General features: G+C 42.5%; 1 protein-coding gene across 4 annotated transcripts in view; it reads left to right on the forward strand.

Moving 5' to 3' along the window:
- Positions 1-19,477, forward strand: part of KRAS (KRAS proto-oncogene, GTPase) — a 325,522-nt gene extending 306,045 nt beyond the window's left edge. For 3 of the 4 annotated variants that reach the window (XM_029600136.1, XM_029600138.1, XM_029600137.1), the window contains exon 6: positions 18,120-18,215. Coding sequence is in view for 1 of the 4 variants with exons in the window: in XM_029600139.1 (XP_029455999.1) it covers positions 18,120-18,236 (117 nt within the window). In the remaining 3 variants the exon portion in view is untranslated. Of the gene's footprint in view, positions 1-18,119 lie in introns of all 4 variants that reach the window. The other variant, XM_029600139.1, reaches the window with a different exon arrangement.
- The last annotated feature ends 1,719 nt before the right edge of the window (positions 19,478-21,196 follow it).

The raw sequence follows: 21,196 nt of genomic DNA on the forward strand, positions 1-21,196 counted from the left end.
CAGCTGTCCATCAGTCCTCTGATTCCTTTTGGATCAAACTCATCAATATTGACTCAAAAAGGAGGATGTTTGTTCCATCCTGAACCTATCCTCTTTCAGCTTGACATCTTGGATGTTGCACGCTCATTAATTTCCAGTTTTTCTCTACTTAAGTTTGGGGACATTATACTAGCTGCCAGAAAACTGTCAAATAGAAAAACATATGATTTTAAATAGAAAAGATTCTTCACATGGTGTCATCACAACACCTTAAATCCATTCACATAGACTTACTGAACTACATACTGCACGGAGCGGCACATATTACCCTTAAGATAATAAAATAGTAATGATAGCAGATAAAGACCAGATGGTCCATCCAGTCTGCCCAGAAATTTGTTTATGGTAGTATCTGCTATTCTGTGCAGGTTTCCCCCCATGTGTTCTGTTAAGGGTAGTAATTGCAGGTTACACTATGTGATCTGGAGTAGTAACTGTTGCGCTGTGCAGGTTACCCCAATGAAGAAATGTTACACCATCCCTTTCTTTATGCCTTTAGGGATCCACAGTGTTTGTCCATTGCCCATTTGAGTTCATTAATTGTTTTTATCTTCACCACCTCTTCTGGGAGAGCATTTCAGGCATCCACAAACCTCTCCATGAAGAAATATTTATCCCAGGACAAGCAGGATGGTAGTCCTCACATGTGGGTGACGTCACTGGATGGAGCCCTATCGCAGAAAACTTTTCTGTCAAAGTTTCTAGAACTTTTGATTGGCACACAGAGCATGCCCAGCATGCCATGATCCCTCGAGCCACAGGGGTCTCCCTTCAGTCTCTTTTTTTTCCGTGCTCTAGTTTGCCTCGCAGTTAGGAGCTCTGAGAATTCTCACACAAATTTCCTCATGGAAAAATCTTAATTTCCTCAGAAAAATATTCCCTCATAGGGTCTCCCATCGGGAAACCTTTTACATCATTCAGTGAGTAAAAAATTACTATCCCGGATCGGTCCCGCTCCAATTTATTTTCGGTACCAGCAGGCCATCGACCGTTTTTGGGCCTCAACCTCTGCCATTATGGCAACAGGTTTCCGAAAAATGTCCGGATTGCCCCCGAACCATGTCGATTACTGACCCACATCTGTGTGCTGTGCCCAGATGACTTTGAAGGGTAGGCGGGCTCGCCTCGACAAGATGGACACCCTGTTTAAAATTAAACTGACTCCATCTACGTCCACCCAATCATCACTGGTAGGAGCATCGAAAAAGTTGGTCATAAAACCTCGCCGGAAGCGCCAGGGCAGTGGTGACCATCCGTCACCGACTCCGTCAAAGGCATCGACATCATCTACCTCAGCACTGGGGAAAGACCAGGCCGAGCACTGAGGGAAGCACCGACAGCAGCACCAACGCGAGTCTACCCCCGGTGCCGGTTCCGACACTGCATCAGCTTCGTTGGCTATTGATCCGCTTGTGAAGAGGACACGGATAGAGGAGCTTCTTCACCCAAACAACCAAGGCGATCTCCACCGACATTTGTGCCGGGTACTGAGCCCCCATAGGTTCCTGCGGTGGTGCCAGTAATGCCTAGCCTTCCACCCCCTGTAGCTGCGATATCTACACCAGCTTTCAGGGAGGAACTGGATGGTTTTATCCACCAGGCAGTGCTCAATGCTTTCCAAGACCTACATCCACCGGTACCGGCCCCCATACCGGCACTGACACCGGAGTCATAGATATTTGCACTGTTGCTAACCAGACTCAATACACTCATCGGTACCCTTCCAACACGTCCTGTGCCACCGATGCCAAAGCAACCCGTGCAGCCTCTGAAAGCCCCAATTCCCATTCCCTGCTCTTCAGACGATGAGGACTTAGATTCCAGTCCCATTTCACCAATGCCTAAACCGATGCCTGGTCCATCAGGGCTCTCGGGACAGAGAGGCCCATGTCTTCCATTGATGCCCCCGGTGACTCCGAAACCTCCATCAGTGCCACCGCGCATCAATTGAGGCCATCGAAGGATCCATCGGTGCCAATACGTCCTACAGCACCAGCCTTCTTCCATCCTTCAGGATCTCGACTAGCGACCTTTTCTGACACATGGGAAGCAGTGGACACAGACGCATCCACGGAGGATATTTTGTCGGAACCATCTCCTCCAGAGGAAAGGAGAAAATCTCCCCCAGAAGACCTCTCCTTTGCCAATTTTATTAGGGAGATGTCAGAGACAATTCCCTTTGTTCTTATTACAGAGGAGGACACAAGGCACAAAACATTGAAAGTTCTCCAATTTGTTGATGCTCCAAAGGAAGTCGTAGTCATCCCAGTACACGAGGTACTAGTAGATCTACAGCATCGCCTCTGGGAACATTCTTGTGCTGTTCAGCCAGTGAATAAAAGTACAGATGCAACTTATCTGGTCCAACACATCGCTGGATTCCAAAAACCACAACTGCCCCATCAGTCAGTGGTAGTTGAATCTGCACAAAAGAAATCCAGAAGACTTCGACCGCACTCTTCCTCACCTCCTGGTAAAGATCCAAAAATTCCTGGACGATTTAGGTCGCAAATGTTTCAAGGTTCTGTGCTAGTGTCACGAATAGCTGCATACCAACTGTACATGACACAATACCAAAGGAATCTATGGAAGCAAGTTCAGGAAGTAGCTGACTCTCTTCCTCAACAGCAGCAAGACAGTCTCAATGCTATATTACATAAAGGCCTAGAGGTGGGTAAACATGAAGTTTGTGCTGCTTATGACTCCTTTGAGACAGCTTCTCGAATGTCAGCGACAGGAATCAGCGCCAGGAGGTGGGCCTGGCTAAAAGCTTCTGACTTGAGACCTGAAATCCAAGACACTTGCCGATTTACCATGCACCAGTGAAAATCTATTTGGTGACAAGATACAAGACACAGTGGCTCAATCGAAAGACCACAATGAGACCCTGCATCAATTATTAACAATGACTACTGAAACCCCTTCTTCAGTGAGAAGATCCACCAGAAGGGACCCTAAAAAACCATTTTATCGCCCACACAGATACTACCCACTTACATCTCGTGTGCAGACAGTTAGGCCGTCTCAGAGAGTACATCCTCGACAGCCCAAAACATCCAGGTCTCAGCCACCTTCATAAATAGGCCAAGCATCTGGTTTTTGAAACCTTTCCAGAGAACAGCAGCCACTCCATAAATCCAGAACCATATTTACCAGTAGGAGGTCGAATTCATCATTTCATAACCAATTGGCTCAACATTACCGCAGACCAATGGGTTATATCTATCATAATCCAGGGATACCATCTAAACTTCCTCACATTACCCCCGGATTCACCGCCCAATACACTGTGGATGCAAAAAGATCACACAACTATTCTAGAGTTAGAACTGTCTACCCTTCTGGGCACCAGGGCCATGGAACCTGTTCCCCGAGCACAGCAGGGCAGAGGGCTCTACTCCCGCTATTTTCTCATTCCAAAGAAATCAGGCAGCCTCCGCCCCATCTTAGACCTCCACAACCTCAACAAATTTCTATGAAAAGAAAAATTCAGGATGGTGTCCTTGGGCACCATGCTTCCACTTCTGCAAAACAGAGATTGGCTCTGTTCTCTAGATCTTCAAGACGCTTACGCTCACATTTCCATATTCCCACATCACCACAAATTCCTGCGCTTCCTAGTGAGACATCGACACTTTCAATACTGGGTCCTGCCATTCAGGCTTGCCTCGGCTCTCTATGTATTTACAAAGTGCCTGGCAGTGGCTGCGGCCCATCTGTGCAAGAAACACATACACGTCTTTCCTTACCTGGACAACTGGTTCATCAAGAGCCAATCCAAGCAAGGAGCTCACGACGCTCTCAAGCTCACTCGTCAGCCTGCACTCGTTGAGATTTTTCATCAACTACTAAAAATCCCACCTGACTCCATCTCACCTCCTGACTTTCATCGGAGCAGATTTGGACACCACAGTGGCAAAGGCCTTCTTGCCCTACGACCACGCAGACACACTCTCCAGATTAGCTGTCTCTCTGCGTACGAAGAATACGACCTCAGCCCATCAATTCTTAATGTTGCTGGACCACATGCCTTCCATGGTCCACGTCACTCCTATGGCCAGACTGGCCATGAGAATAACTCAATGGACTTTGAAATCTCAGTGGTCCTAGCCAGTCAACCACTTTCATCCCAGATTCAAGTAACCAACCAGTTACGTTTATCACTTCTCTGGTGGACAAACAAAGCCAGCTTGCTAACAGGTCTACCCTTCCAGCAACCAGTCCCGCAAGTGACTTTAACCACAGACGCATACAACTTGGGTTGGGGAGCTCATGTGAACAACCTTCAAACTCAATGCACTTGGACACAGCTCGAAGCAACATTTCAGATCAACTTCCTGGAGCTTTGAGGTATACGTTATGCTCTATATGCGTTTAAGGACTGCCTTTCACACAAGACTGTTCTCATACAAACAGACAACACAGTTGCAATGTGGTAATTGAACAAACAGGGAGGCACAGGCTCTTATCTCCTCTGCCAAGAAGCCGCGCAGATCTGGGACGGGGCCCTTGCACACTCCATGTATCTACGGGCCACTTATCTGGCAGGCATTCAAAACATAGTAGCAGATCGCCACAGCCGCCAGTTCCATCCCCACGAGTGGTCTCTGGATCCTGTAGTAACGACCAGAATCTTCCAACACTGGAGTCAACCAATGATAGACCTCTTTGCATCCGAACTGAATCACAAAGTGGACAGATTCTGCTCCCTGCACAGGCAACAGAACCAGTTAGCCATGGATGCCTTCTCTCGCCCCTGGAACACAGGCCTATACTCGTATCCCCCGATACCGCTAATAGCCAAAACTATAGTGAAGCTACAGCAGGACAAAGGGTCAATGATACTCATAGCCCCATATTGGCCTCGACAAGTATGGTTTCCCATGCTTCTCGACCTCTCGATCAGAGAACCCATTCGCCTGGGCACAGCGCCCACTCTCATAACTCAGGACCAAGGCATGTTACGCCATCCGAATCTTCAGACCCTATCCCTCACAGCCTGGATATTGAAAGCTTGATCCTCCAACCACTCAACCTTTCAACTGATGTCTCTCAAGTGCTTGTAGCTTCACGGAAGCCTTCCATACGAAAATCCTATCATTTTAAGTGGAATAGATTTACCATATAGTGCACGCAAAAAGATATCGATCCCTTTTCCTGCCCCACGCCATCTCTATTAGACTATCTCTGGCACCTTTCAGACTCTGGTCTCCAGACTTCCTCGGTGAGGGTACACCTGAGTGCTATCTCTGCGTACCACAAAGGAGTTGGGGGTGCCCCGGTAACAGCGCAACCCCTTGTGAGTAGATTTATGAGGAGTCTAATGCAGCTCAAGTCCCCTCTATGGCCACTAGTCACTGAATGGGACCTAAATGTAGTACTTACAAGGCTCATGCACTCCCCGTTTGAACCTTTGCACTCCTGCGATGTTAAATTTCTTACATGGAAAGTTCTCTTCCTAGTAGCCATTACATCTGTTCGAAGGGTGAGTGAGTTACAAGCACTTGTCACATACTCACCCTATACAAGGTTCCTACATGACCGAGTGGTCCTGCGAACTCACCCTAAATTTCTTCCCAAGGTGGTTACTGCCTTCCACTTGAATCAGTCTATAGTCTTGCCCACCTTTTTCCCAAGGCCTCAATCTCACCAGGGCGAGAGTTTTACACACTTTGGATTGTAAGCATGTACTTGCATTTTACCTAGACAGCAGTGCAGTCCATAGGAAATCCATCCAACTCTTTTTGTTTCTTTTGACAAAAACAAACTGGGAGTTGCAGTGGGCAAACAAACTCTCCAACTGGTATTATATCTCCCCTGCACCTCCTCTCCTCCAGGGTATACATATTTAGATCTTTCAGCCTCTCCTCATGTGTCTTCTGAAACTGATCCCCTACCATGTTGGTTGCTTTCCTCTAGACCTTTCTCTATCCTTTTTTAGATATGATCCCCAGAACAGAACACAGTACTCTAGGTGAGGCCTCACCAAGGATCTGTATAAAGGCATTATCATTTCCCTTTTTCTGCTAGTTATTCTTCTCTATGCAGCCCAGAATCTTTCTGGCTTTAGCTGCTGCCTTATCACATTGCTTTGCCACCTTCAGCTCACTAAACCCAATCAACCCCAAGGGTCCCTTTCCTGCTCCATTGATGAGTCTCCTCCCTCCCTTCCCAAATCACATACAGCTCTTTTGGATTTCTGCACTATTCTAGAGTCAGAGATCAGTGCAGAGATCAGTGCACTATTCTAGAGTCTAGAGATCAGTGCATGACTCTGCACTTCTTGGCATTGAATCGCAGCTGCCGACTCTTCGACCACTCTTCAAGTTCTCTTAAATCACTTTTCATTCTCACTAATCCTTCAGGTGCATCCACCCTGTTGCAAATCTTAGTATCAGCCGCAAAAAGGCACTTTTCTAACCCCTCCGCAGTGTTGCTCATGAAAATTTTGATCAGAACCAGTCCCAAAAACGATCCTTGAAGTACTCCACTTAGCAACATTCTCTCATCAGAGTGGGTACCAAAACATATTGTCTTTTGTCAGTAAACTAGTTAGTAATCCACTCCACCACTTCGGCACCCACTCCCTAGCTTCTCATTTTATTCACGAGCCTCCTATGCAGAACCATATCAAAAGCTTTGCTGAAATCCAAGTAAATCACATCGAGCGCTCTTCCTTGATCCATTTCTTTAGTCATCCAATCAAAAATATCAGTCTGATTTGTCTGGAAGGACCTTCCCCTGGTGAATCCATGCTGCCTCGGTTCCAGCAACCCAACAGATTGTAAATAGTTCACTATCCTTTCCTTCAGCAGAGTATTTATTAATTTTCCCACCACAGAAATGAGGCTAACCAGCCTGTAGCTTCCAGCCTCTTCCCTGCTACCTCTCTTGTGAAGCAGGACCACAATTGCTCTTCTCCAATCATCCTTTTCCAGGGCTCTATTGATCAGGTCTTTCAGCGAACCCAACAGCACATCTCTAAGCTCCTTCAGTATCCTAGTTCTTCCCATATATTCTCTTCTGTAAATGGGGGTTGCATCTACTCCACTCCCATCCATGGTCTTGTTAATCAACAAGGGTCCTTTTTCAGGGTCTTTAGTGAGCACTGAACGGAAGTATTTGTTTAATATTTCTGCTCTTTCTTCGTCTTTCTCCATACATTACTCCCTGTCACCTTTCAATTTCACCATATCACTTCAGGTGGTCTTTTTTTTTTCTCTGATATGTCTGAAAAATGTTTTGTCACCTTGCTTTACTTCTTTGGCAGTCCTTTCTTCTGCTTAACCTTTTGCTTTCCTGATTTCTTTTTGTCTCCCTCAGTTTCATCAGGTATTCTTCCATGTGTTCCTCTTTTTGGATCCTTTATACTTCCTGAATGCTGTTCTTTTTGCCTTTATTTTTTCAGCCACCTCCTTTAAGAATCATATCTGGGTTTTTTTCCTGTTACTTTAGTTTACTTTACTATCACATAGATTTGTTGCCTTTGTAATAGCTTCTTTTAATTTGTCCCACTGTTGTTCCACCTCACCCATTTTCTCCCAGTCTGCTAATTCTTCCTCCAGGAACATCCCCATTTCAACAAAATCTGTATTTGTGAAATTCAAAACTTGGATCTTTTTGCGACTTCTCTGTATCTTCATATGTATCTGAATTTACTCGCACATTGTGAGCACCAGGTCAAGTATCATGGGTTCCATTACTGTTTGTTTGCACAGAGCCCCTTGAAGGGCATCTATTATCTCTCTATTTCTTATAGATTCCGCAGAAGGGATACTTCAGTCTACATCTGGCAGATTAAAATCTCCAATGAGCAACAATTCTCTTTTTTTTTTTCTCCTACTTTTTGGATATCTTTGATCAGTTTTCTGTCTGGCTCTTCTGATTGAATCAGAGGCCTATAGACCACACCAATGTAACTGGAAGCACAATCCTTTTGGGGGGGTTTTGTTTTTTTTTTAAAGAACAGCCCAAAATCAATGTTCCCTCCAAGGAGTGACTAGGTGTGTGCAAATTTTTTTCTGTGTGAGCAACAATTTTTCAGCACCAGTATTAGCTTTGCATTTCTGTATATAGCACAAAGAAAATAAGCATGTGAGTGACCACGTAAAACCTGTGAGCGACACTGTGAAAGTGTATGTGCGATCATTCATATGCTTAGCTTAGAGGGAGCTATGCTCATAATGGGGCGGATTTTAAAAGCCCTGCTCGCGTAAATCCGCCCGGATTTACGCGAGCAGGGCCTTGCGCGCCTATTTTCCATAGGCCTGCCGGCGCGCGCAGAGCCCCGGGACTCGCGTAAGTCCAGAGGTTTTTTGTCGGGGGCGTGTCGGGGGGGGGGGGGGCTGATCGCAGCGTTTTGGGGGCGGGACGTGGCGTTTCGGGGGCGGGCCCGGGGGCATGGCCGCGCCCTCCAGAACCGCCCCTGGGTTGCGTCTCGGCGCACGTGAATTTACGCCTCCCAGAGGGAGGCGTAAATCCATCGACAAAGGTGGGGGGGGGTTAGATAGGGCCGGGGGGTGGGTTAGGTAGAGGAAGGGAGGGGAAGGTGAGGGGAGGGCGAAAGAGGGTTCCCTCCGAGGCCGCTCCGATTTCGGAGCGGCCTCGGAGGGAACGGAGGCAGGCTGCGCGGCTCGGCGCACGCCGGCTGCCCAAAATCGGCAGCCTTGCGTGCGCCGATCCTGGATTTTAGCAGATACGCGCGGCTACGCGCGTATCTACTAAAATCCAGCGTACTTTTGTTTGCGCCTGGAGCGCAAACAAAAGTACGCGAACGCGCCGTTTTTAAAAATCTACCCCAATGCTTCTTCCCTACCCCACACCCTTGCATTTCAGTTGCTTGGATATTATTTTTGACATAAAGTGCTGCTACTCCCCCTTTCCTGTCGTCTCTGCCCTTCTTTAATAAGTTATAGCCAGGAATAGACTTATCCCAATCATGAGACTCCGTGAACCATGTCTCTGTTACAGCAACGATCTCCCAATCCACTTCCACCATTAGAGCCTGCAGTTCTGGAATTGTATTGCCCAGACTACGGGCATTTGTGCTCATAGCTTTCCAGCTTCTCTCCATCAGCTTGCTGTTCTGTTTGGACATCTTTTCTGCTCTATTCAGCTGAATTTTGTATTCTTCATCCATCTCTTGGATATGTCACGGGTGTCATTCCAATTTCTTTCTGCTACCCCCGTCCTGTAGTTTAAATGCCTTATGGCATATGTTTTTTGAATTTTTCACTTAGGATCCTTTTTTCTGCTACAAACAGATATAAGCCATCTTTGACATAGAACCTTTTACTGTTACATTCATGGCCCCAGCCCCCAATATATCCAAACCTTTCTTCCATACACAAGGTTTTGAGCCATGCATTGAAGTTTTATATATATAAATATATATAATATATATAAGAACATAAGAACATGCCATACTGGGTCAGACCAAGGGTCCGTCAAGCCCAGCATCCTGTTTCCAACAGTGGCCATTCCAGGCCATAAGAACCTGGCAAGTACCCAAAAACTAAGTCTATTCCACGTTACCGTTGCTAGTAATAGCAGTGGCTATTTTCTAAGTCAACTTAATTAATAGCAGGTAATGGACTTCTCCAAGAACTTATCCAATCTTTTTTTAAACACATCTATACTAACTGCAGTAACCACTGGCAACAAATTCCAGAGTTTAATTGTGCGTTGAGTAAAAAAGAACTTTCTCCGATTAGTTTTAAATGTGCCACATGCTAACTTCATGGAGTGCCCCCTAGTCTTTCTATTATCCGAAAGAGTAAATAACCGATTCACATCTACCTGTTCTAGACCTCTCATGATTTTAAACACCTCTATCATATCCCCCCTCAGCTGTCTCTTCTCCAAGCTGAAAAGTCCTAACCTCTTTAGTCTTTCCTCATAGGGGAGCTGTTCCATTCCCCTTATCATTTTGGTAGCCCTTCTCTGTACCTTCTCCATCGCAATTATATCTTTTTTGAGATGCGGCGACCAGAATTGTACACAGTATTCAAGGTGCGGTCTCACCATGGAACGATACAGAGGCATTATGACATTTTCCGTTTTATTCACCATTCCCTTTCTATTAATTCCCAACATTCTGTTTGCCTTTTTGACTGCCGCAGCATAAGATATATATATATATATTTGTTTATTTATTTAGTTAGTTAGTTTAGGCTCTCCTTCCCCTTTCCATGAACACGTAATACTTCTGAAAAGGCAATAGTCTTCACCATGTGCCTAATATGCTTCCCCAGAGTCTGGAAATTTCTCCGTACCACTTGGATACTGTTTCTAGCAAGGTCATTGTTTCCTGGATGGATGATAATGTCAGCCTCAGAGTCCTTACTTTATTCACTGATTGCATTGACCTAACCTATTTGCATTTCTACCAGTTGAGGATCCTGGAACACATTTCACTATCGTGTTCACTTTGAAAATTAGTGCCTCTGACTCTCCCCCAACAGAATGAGCTTTCTCTTAATGTTTTTTGGTTGCCTTATGGAATTTGTGTGCACATAATTTCTTCTTTCCTTTCAGATACATTTCAGTCTCAATTGTTAGAGCGTCTTCATTTTCCAATACAGAGAAGACATTTTGTAATTGAATCACTTGAGAGAGTTGGTGTCCGTGCATCACAGGTCTTATCCTACTGGAACCCATTGGAAACCATTTATTCTTGGGCTTCTGGATACTGTGTGCAAGTGGGGGAGGGCATCTGGGCTGTGTCTGAGTCACATATCTTATCCGACTTGAGCTCACTGTAAACCACTTGTTTCTGGGTTCTGAATCTTCTGTGATAATTGAGGAAAGAATCCTGAATGCTGTAAAGTGGTTAAGGTTCCTTGGTGGTTTCTAATTCCTTTTTTATTGTAGCTAATTCAGATTTAAGGTGTTAACTCCTTTTTCATGAACAAATGGGGCAAGCCCTAAGCTTCCAGATGGTTAGCCTCAAGATAAAAGCACTACAGTTGGCAAGGGGGTAAGCTGCACAGAGCAGCAGTTATTACCAAAAGCAACTTGCTGGGCAGACTGAATGGACCTTTGGTCTTTATCTGCTGTCATTTACTATTTTTATTTATTTGATTTTATATACTGTCATTCGGTTGGACCATCATAACAGTTTACAAATAATGCAACATTAGATGATACAATTATTTCCAAAACAAGAATTTAAAAATTTGTTAATAACAATAGTAATACAATGGTTTCACAATAAAAGATAAATTAAAACTTGTTAAAATAAAGCTAAAATTGGTTAGTGGTCATAGGGAAAGGGGGTATGTCTTTGATAGTTTTCAGTTCCTGTCTTGGAGTGATTCCTCAAATGCTTTAGTGAAAAGCCAGGTTTGACCTAAATCATTTGGAATTGGGATGTGTGCGTAGGGGTAATGGTAGTGAGTTCCAAATGTTGTGGCCTGTTAGGGAAATTGCTCTGTTTCGAACGTCGCATAAATGGGCTGTTCTTATGGAAAGAATTAATAGGCCCTTACTGGCAGAACAAAGATTTCTTTCTGGGACATGTAGCCTGATTGATGCATTTAGCCAGTCTGTTTGCTCACCATTAATGATCTTATGCAGTAAACATAGTACTTTAAATTGGATTAGCTATTTTACTGGGAGCCAGTGTAGGGAAATCATTACGGGTATAATGTGATCAATTTTCTTTTTCCCTGTTAATAGTCTTGCCGCTGAATTCTGTAGAACCTGTAAAGAACGCAGTGTAGAGGCAGGCAGGCTGAGTAGCATGGAGTTACAGTAGTCTGTGTTGGCAAAGGTTAAGAGTTGTAGAACGGTCCTGAAGTCATTTACAGATAGTAATGGTTTTAGGTGTCTCAGGATATAATTTATGGTAACCGTATTTCACTTTTAAGGCAATATGTTTTTTCAAATTGAGTTCAGTGGCCAAAAACACCCCAAGATCCCTGGTGAAAGTTGTTAATTCAATTTCAGTATGGGTGTCGTCAACTTTGAGAGGCGGGAGTTTGTCCGTAACCATTTTTCTATCCAGGAAATATTTTTCTGTTTTCTTTACATTTGAGTATGAGTTTCATGTGATTTAGTAAGGTTTTTATTACCGATAGGTACATGGAAGTTGTTTTGAGCTCTTTTTCAATGGAATCATTAATCAGTACCAGAAACTGAATATTGTCAACATAAATGAAGTAGGTCAGGCCCATTCCTGCTAACAGATGGCAGATTGGTAACATAACGTAGCAGACAATGAAGACCCTTGGGCAAACCAGATTCTAAATTTATTTTCTTTGAGGTGGGGCTTTGAATTTTTACTTCAAAAAAACCTGTTTAGTTAGGATGAGAACCATTGTAGGGTTGTATCTGCTAGTCCGATTTCTGTGAGTCTGTTAATTAAAATATTATTGTCTACCATATCGAAAGCTACAGAGAGATCTAATAGTACCAGCAGAAATTTTTGACCTCTATCAAATCCTCTAAGTATTGTATCATACAAGGTTAATAATCAGATTTCTATGCTTAGATGTTTTCTGAAATCATATTGAGCTGGGTACAAAATGTTATTGTTCTCGAGATGTTAAGAACATAAGAACATAAGAACATGCCATACTGGGTCAGACCAAGGGTCCATCAAGCCCAGCATCCTGTTTCCAACAGTGGCCAATCCAGGCCATAAGAACCTGGCAAGTACAGAAAAACTAAGTCTATTCCATGTAACCATTGCTAATGGCAGTGGCTATTCTCTAAGTGAACTTAATAGCAGGTAATGGACTTCTCCTCCAAGAACTTATCCAATCCTTTTTTAAACACAGCTATACTAACTGCACTAACCACATTCTCCGGCAACAAATTCCAGAGTTTAATTGTGCGTTGAGTAAAAAAGAACTTTCTCCGATTAGTTTTAAATGTGCCACATGCTAACTTCATGGAGTGCCCCCTAGTCTTTCTACTATCCGAAAGAGTAAATAACCGATTCACATCTATCCGTTCTAGACCTCTCATGATTTTAAACACCTCTATCATATCCCCCCTCAGTCGTCTCTTCTCCAAGCTGAAAAGTCCTAACCTCTTTAGGCTTTCCTCACAGGGGAGATGTTCCATTCCCCTTATCATTTTGGTAGCCCTTCTCTGTACCTTCTCTATCGCAATTATATCTTTTTTGAGATGCGGCGACCAGAATTGTACACAGTATTCAAGGTGCGGTCTCACCATGGAGCGATACAGAGGCATTATGACATTTTCCGTTTTATTCACCATTCCTTTTCTAATAATTCCCAACATTCTGTTTGCTTTTTTTACTGCCACAGCACACTGCACCGACGATTTCAGTGTGTTATCCACTATGACACCTAGATCTCTTTCTTGGGTTGTAGCACCTAATATGGAACCCAACATTGTGTAATTATAGCATGGGTTATTTTTCCCTATATGCATCACCTTGCACTTATCCACATTAAATTTCATCTGCCATTTGGATGCCCAATTTTCCAGTCTCACAAGGTCTTCCTGCAATTTATCACAATCTGCTTGTGATTTAACTACTCTGAACAATTTTGTGTCATCTGCAAATTTGATTATCTCACTCGTCGTATTTCTTTCCAGATCATTTATAAATATATTGAACAGTAAGGGTCCCAATACTGATCCCTGAGGCACTCCACTGTCCACTCCCTTCCACTGAGAAAATTGCCCATTTAATCCTACTCTCTGTTTCCTGTCTTTTAGCCAGTTTGCAATCCACGAAAGGACATCGCCACCCATCCCATGACTTTTTACTTTTTCTAGAAGCCTCTCATGAGGAACTTTGTCAAACGCCTTCTGAAAATCCAAGTATACTATATCTACCGGTTCACCTTTATCCACATGTTTATTAACTCCTTCAAAAAAGTGAAGCAGATTTGTGAGGCAAGACTTGCCCTGGGTAAAGCCATGCTGACTTTGTTCCATTAAACCATGTCTTTCTATATGTTCTGTGATTTTGATGTTTAGAACACTTTCCACTATTTTTCCTGGCACTGAAGTCAGGCTAACCGGTCTGTAGTTTCCCGGATCGCCCCTGGAGCCCTTTTTAAATATTGGGGTTACATTTGCTATCCTCCAGTCTTCAGGTACAATGGATGATTTTAATGATAAGTTACAAATTTTTACTAATAGGTCTGAAATTTCATTTTTTAGTTCCTTCAGAACTCTGGGGTGTATACCATCCGGTCCAGGTGATTTACTACTCTTCAGTTTGTCAATCAGGCCTACCACATCTTCTAGGTTCACCGTGATTTGATTCAGTCCATCTGAATCATTACCCATGAAAGCCTTCTCCATTACGGGTACCTCCCCAACATCCTCTTCAGTAAACACTGTAGCAAAGAAATCATTTAATCTTTCCGCGATGGCCTTATCTTCTCTAAGTGCCCCTTTAACCCCTCGATCATCTAACGGTCCAACTGACTCCCTCACTGGCTTTCTGCTTCGGATATATTTTAAAAAGTTTTTACTGTGAGTTTTTGCCTCTACAGCCAACTTCTTTTCAAATTCTCTCTTAGCCTGTCTTATCAATGTCTTACATTTAACTTGCCAATGTTTATGCTTTATCCTATTTTCTTCTGTTGGATCCTTCTTCCAATTTTTGAATGAAGATCTTTTGGCTAAAATAGCTTCTTTCACCTCCCCTTTTAACCATGCCGTGTTCAGTGAGAACATAAGAACATAAGAAATTGCCATGCTGGGTCAGACCAAGGGTCCATCAAGCCCAGCATCCTGTTTCCAACAGAGGCCAAACCAGGCCACAAGAACCTGGCAATTACCCAAACACCTAGAAGATCCCATGCTACTGATGCACTGATGCAATTAATAGCAGTGGCTACTCCCTAAGTAAACTTGATTAATAGCAGTTAATGGACTTCTCTTCCAAGAACTTATCCAAACCTTTTTTGAACCCAGCTACACTAACTGCACTAACCACAACCTCTGGCAACAAATTCCAGAGATTTATTGTGCGTTGAGTGAAAAAGAATTTTCTCCGATTAGTCTTAAATGTGCTACTTGCTAACTTCATGGAATGCCCCTAGTCCTTCTATTATTCGAAAGTGTAAATAACCGAGTCACATCTACTCGTTCAAGACCTCTCATGATCTTAAAGACCTCTATGATATTCCCCCTCAGCCGTCTCTTCTCCAAGCTGAAAAGCCCTAACCTCTTCAGCCTTTCCTCATAGGGGAGCTGTTCCATCCCCTTTATCATTTTGGTTGCCCTTCTCTGTACCTTCTCCATTGCAACTATATCTTTTTTGAGATACGGCGACCAGAATTGTACACAGTATTCAAGGTGTGGTCTCACCATGGAGCGATATAGAGGCATTACTGTTACTGTTACTTATTCTTTCTGCTACAAGTCTTGCTACCTCATCTGTGAGAGTATATCTCAGTTCCATAGCAGCTTGCCATACCCAAATTGAGTGTAAACCTATGCCATTCATCCCTTAGTATTCAAGTTCATGAAAGGCTTATGGAATACTAAACCTCCATGGGACTTTAACGTGGTTATAGCATAACCAGTGAAGCTGCCATTTGAATCATTGGCTTGACCGTGCTAAAGTTTCTAACATGGAAACTGATATTCCTTGTAGTAGTCACATCAGCCAGAAGAGTCAATGAACTTTAGGCCTTGGTTCATTATCCTTTTTATAGGCAATCCTTTCACAGAAGGGTAGTACTCTGCACTCACCCTAAGTTTCTAACAAAAGTAGCATCATCTTTTCAAAGCAATCATTTCACTCAACGCACAATAAAGCTCTGGAATTTGTTACCAGAGGATGTGGTTAGTGTAGCTGGGTTCAAAAAAGGTTTGGATAAGTTCTTGGAGTAGTCCATTACCTGCTATTAATCAAGTTTACTTAGGGGTAAATTTTAAAAAAAAGCGCGATCGCGTACTTTTGTTGGCGCATCAGGCGCAAACAAAAGTACGCTGGATTTTATAAGATACGCGTGTATCTTATAAAATCCTGGATCAGCGCACGCAAGGCTGCCGATTTTGGGCAGCCGGCGCACGCCGAGCCGCGCAGCCTGCCTCCATTCCCTCCGACGCCGCTCCAAAATCGGAGCGGCCTCGGAGGGAACTTTCTTTCGCCCTCCCCTCACCTTCCCCTCCCTTCCCCTACCTAACCCACCCCCCCGGCCCTATCTAAACCCCCCCTACCTTTATCCATGGATTTACGCCTCCCGGAGGGAGATGTAAATCCACGCGCGCCAGCGGGCTGCTGGCGCGCCGAGATCCGACCCGGGGGCGGTTCCGGAGGGCACGGCCACGCCCCCGGAATGCCCCGGGCCGAAACCACGCCCCCGGGCCCGCCCCCGAAACGCCGCGTCCCGCCCCCAAAGCGCCGCGTCGTTCGGCCATGCCCCCGACACGCCCCCTAAAAAACCCCGGGACTTACGCGCGTCCCGGGGCTCTGCGCACGCTGGCGGCCTATGCAAAATAGGCGCGCGAGGGCCCTGCTCGCATAAATCCGGGCGGATTTACGCGAGCAGGGCTTTTAAAATCCGCTCGTTAGGGAATAGCAACTACTATTAATTGCATCAGTAGCATGGGATCTTCTTAGTGTTTGGGTAATTGCCAGGTTCTTGTGGCCTGGTTTGGCCTCTGTTGGAAACAGGATGCTGGGCTTGATGGACCCTTGGTCTGACCCAGCATGGCAATTTCTTATGTTCTTATCATGTTACCTATATTCTTTCCAAGGCCACATGCTCATGAAGATAAAAAAAAAAAAAACCCTTCATATTTTACTGTAAAAGGGCATACTACAAGAGAAGAACTCTGCCTCATTGTCAGGCTTCTCAGTTCTTTATCGCCTATGGTCCTAACAAACTAGCCATAGCAGAAAAATGTACATTGTCCAGTTGACTAGCAGACTGCATCACACAGTGCTACACTCTAGCAGGCTTACAGATCATGGATAACCATCAGGGTTCATCAAGTCAGAACCATGGCTGTTTCAGCAGCTCATGTACAATAGCTGCAACATGGTCACCTTTGCAGTTCATTATTGTCTGGACAATCTCTCAAAGACTGATAGTAAATTTTCCACCATGGGGTCTAGGTTGAGTACTCAGTAAATGCTCCACTGCAACCCTCCACTTGGAACTTCCCATATGGCATGGCTAATTCAGCTCTGCTTATTGATGGAAAAAGCAAATGTGTTTTCCGTAGAGAACAGGATGAATAAGCCATGCTGAATACTCACCTGCCTGCCTGGAGAGTCCACTACCTCGCTAGGTTAGTTTTAAAATCAACTGAGGGGGCCTCTACTAGCTGAAAGAGAGGTCCATTTGGAGCCGCTGGATGACATCACCCACATGTCATGGTTAACTCATTCTGCTATCTACGGAAAAACATGTGTATATAGTATGCAAACTTGCTTTGCTCTTACAGCTTTTTGCCACTTGGAGTCTATAAAAATGACCTAAAGCAAATATATTAAAATTCCATTGCATAGCTATTTGAGACATACCAGCTTTTTCTCAGAGTTTATTTAGCCATACTTTTTTTTTTTTTTTAAATAAATTTTTATTGGAAAAAGGAATACAGGACATGAACTATAACATTGCAAATGCAAAAAGTGAAAACATCATGCCTGTAACAAATGAATATACAAAGACCATAAACCACATTCCCTTTCCGTTTTTGTAGTTTCTAGCCATACTCTTAAAGATGAGAAGCCCTTAGCTGTAGCTGTTGCAAATTAACTAGGCACATCTGCAGTTTTAAATTTGGAATAAAACCTTGAATGGCTCACCCTTGTGTAATTGAGTTTTAAATTCTTGTTTGCTATTCTATAAGATAAACAAGGGGCAATAGGTAGTGTGAATGAGGTATGTCTTTAGTGTATGAATGATGGGGTACATGTTACTACTGCAAAACAAATTGAGCCTAACTGTTAATTCTTGGGATACTTTTTGTCATGGCATATCGGTTAGCATTGCTATGTATTAGGATCATTGTTTTTGTACGTTTGTTTGCTCTTGGCTCAATAAACAAATTTTTTAAAAAAGGTACAAAAAAAGGCGAAAATTCTAAAAAGTGATCTTAATATAATTTATTTTTTTACTTCTTTACAGGGAGTTGATGATGCCTTTTACACATTAGTTCGAGAAATACGAAAACACAAAGAAAAGATGAGCAAAGATGGTAAAAAGAAAAAAAAGAAGTCGAAGACAAAGTGTATAATTATGTGAATAGTTTTGTTTTACCTGCAACATACATTTGTGAAAATAATCTTTTTTGTACATTACACTAACGGGTGAATTTTAAAAGCTCTATGTGCGCCAAAGCCAGGAGATGTGTGTATGTTGGCCCAGCATGCACTGCACGGATTTTAAGAGGTGCCTAGTTATGTGCATATCTTCTGGTACGTGAGTAAAAAAAAAAAATTTGTATTAAAGGGGCGGGGCATGTGTGTGGTCTGGGTGGGATATGGTCATTCCAGGAAATATGAATGAAACCAGCATGTAAATATTTACGCACACTAGCGCGCGCCGAAGTCCATATCCGCGCAACTTTACTTCTGCTATGGACAAGCGTGTAAGTCAGGAAACAAAAAGAAGTGGGTTAGTCAGTGGGGTTTTAAGGGTCAGGGCTAATAGGGTAAAAAGGCAAGTTAGGGAGTTTAGGAAGTCCTCTCCTTTACTGGGAACAAATTAGGGAAACAGGTAATTGCAACGAAGCATATATCTACTAAAATTCCCCAAACTTATGCAATCGAGGCAGCAATATGCGCATCAATGTAAAATCGTGTACACATGTACGTGCGAATAACCGATTTTATACTATGCGTGCCCAAATACACGTATACTATTAAATCGCCGTGTCCATGTACGCAAGCTGGCAAACACGCAGACTTGCTCCCGCGCGCAGGTCTTAAAATTCACCTTTAAATTATTAGCATTTGTTTTAGCATTACCTAGAGTTCTCATTAAGCAGAAAAAAAATTATCTGAATGCTTCTACAAACAGTGGAAATTTATTCTTCTTAAGAGGTGCTCCCTCTAAACTGCCTGGTTGCTCAAAGAATTCCATAACCGTGGATAAGTAATTATTGCCATTCTTATCAGTAGTTTCATAACATAGTGGGACTGGGTGCAGCAGCCTCAACTGGCACAGAGAGCACCATGTACATAATAGTTCTTCTTAAAAGGAACATAGCTTTTATGTGTTAGTATTCCTTGACTGTTGGTTTCTGGCAATGTCCATGACAACAAATATAATTACCTAGGATTCATCATTGATTATTTTGGTACATGCATGGCTAATGAGTTTTTCTTTTATGTTAACTTCTGGAGATCTATGTGTATATTACACTCTACTGCATTTTATGTGGTCTGATAAAAGATTTCAGATCAAATGTCTGTGCTGGACTGACTTTACTAACTGAGCACCACACATGTTTGTAGTCTTCCTATAAATTCTGCTTACACATCTCTAGTTTTTTAAAGCTTTGTATCTTCCTTGATAAATGTAAACATGTAATATTTACATCTTTAACTGTACTTTTGCACTATTACTCCTTAAATGTACCATTTTTGCCCTGAAAGAAAACTGAGGACAATGACAATGGAAGTCAACATAAATTTAAGCTGCATGGATTTGTTTACATGTTTAATTAGCATCTCTGTTAAGACAACCTGCGTTTGTGGTCTCCCATGAAAAAATACTACAGCTCTAGAGGACAGCTGGTTAAATAAAATGCTTAAGGATTTTTCCAAAGCAGCCACATTGTAACTGACCAAGATTTTCCAGTAGTAAAATGCAGGTATGCAGCTATGTATGAAGATATAATCATTTTGAGGTTTATGCATATGCAATCCATGGTAGCCCGATAATTGTGGAATAAGTCTATTTCTCAATTTTATGTAGGTAAGAAACATGTTTGCTTTATATAATAATAGATATCACATGGGGGAATAAAAGAAAAATGTATGAAGACCACTGTTTGAACTTTGTAGAATCCAAACAAAGCATCTTAGGTCTTCACCCACCAAGATTTATTTTCTTTGGATTCTTGAGTGATAATGCCAGTATGAAAAAAGAAGGATCAAAGGCAAGATGATATATATATATATATATATATATATATATATATATATATATATATATATATATATATATATATATATATATATGTAATCCATTTAGATATCTATCTAGAGATATATAATTTTTAAAAAATTCAAAAGGTAGAAAATAAATTCAGTACATAAAGGCAACTCAAATTATCAGCAAATCTGACTGATTCCCTCACACATCTAATAATCCTTTACCCTCTTCAAATAAGAGCCACAGGAGGAGGGGATGGAGCTGCAACATAGACCAAGAAATAATTTAATTCGCTGTACTGAGCAAAACCTGTACAGCTCACAATCTCAAAAATACCACTTGTGATTTACAATCTTGTGAGTGGTATTCTTGAGGGTTCTTGAAGGTGGAATATTTCAGCGAAAATAATTTAAACTGAGATGAGATGTAACTTTTTTTCCCATGCAAAATTTATTCAAGAGATGTGGTTACAACTTCCAAGCATAATGGTGACTAGTATAGATATTTTTTATTACTATAAATGATCACATGGCAAGAATCATAGCCTCTTGTGTTTGCAAACAATCATTCCCTTTTAATATTTTTAATGTTACTACAGTAGTAAGTACTGTAAACAAAATTCCAAAAGGAAAGATAAATCTAAACACAAATTAAGATTGTCTGACAATTATATGAATCTCATGCTATTGATACTTATCCCCTTCAGGTTCAACCCAGACAGATTTGTGTTTCAGAATAACTATTCTGCATCGGGGTGACTTCACCATATGTTGTAACATTAGGTTAATATCTCATTTTACTTCACTGCAGAACTTGGTATCTTTATACATCAAGTACAGCACAGGGATTAAAAATATTTTGCAATGTAGCATACTTGGCTTTTATTTACAGAGATATGACTTATATATGGTAAAGTGGCCTCCTGATGCGGAACAGTTACTTTTGAAGCACTTACCCTTTTCTGGGATTGAACCTGAAGGGGTTAAGTATCAACAATGCAAAGAATTTTAATTGGAAATGGTAAAAGTCTTAAAAGAAATTTGGGATTACATGGATATTAAGAATTGGATCAATGATTATGCATAAGGCTCCTATTTCTGATA

Source organism: Rhinatrema bivittatum, chromosome 4 (assembly GCF_901001135.1).
Source record: "Rhinatrema bivittatum chromosome 4, aRhiBiv1.1, whole genome shotgun sequence".
Classification (NCBI taxonomy): Eukaryota; Metazoa; Chordata; class Amphibia; order Gymnophiona; family Rhinatrematidae; genus Rhinatrema; species Rhinatrema bivittatum.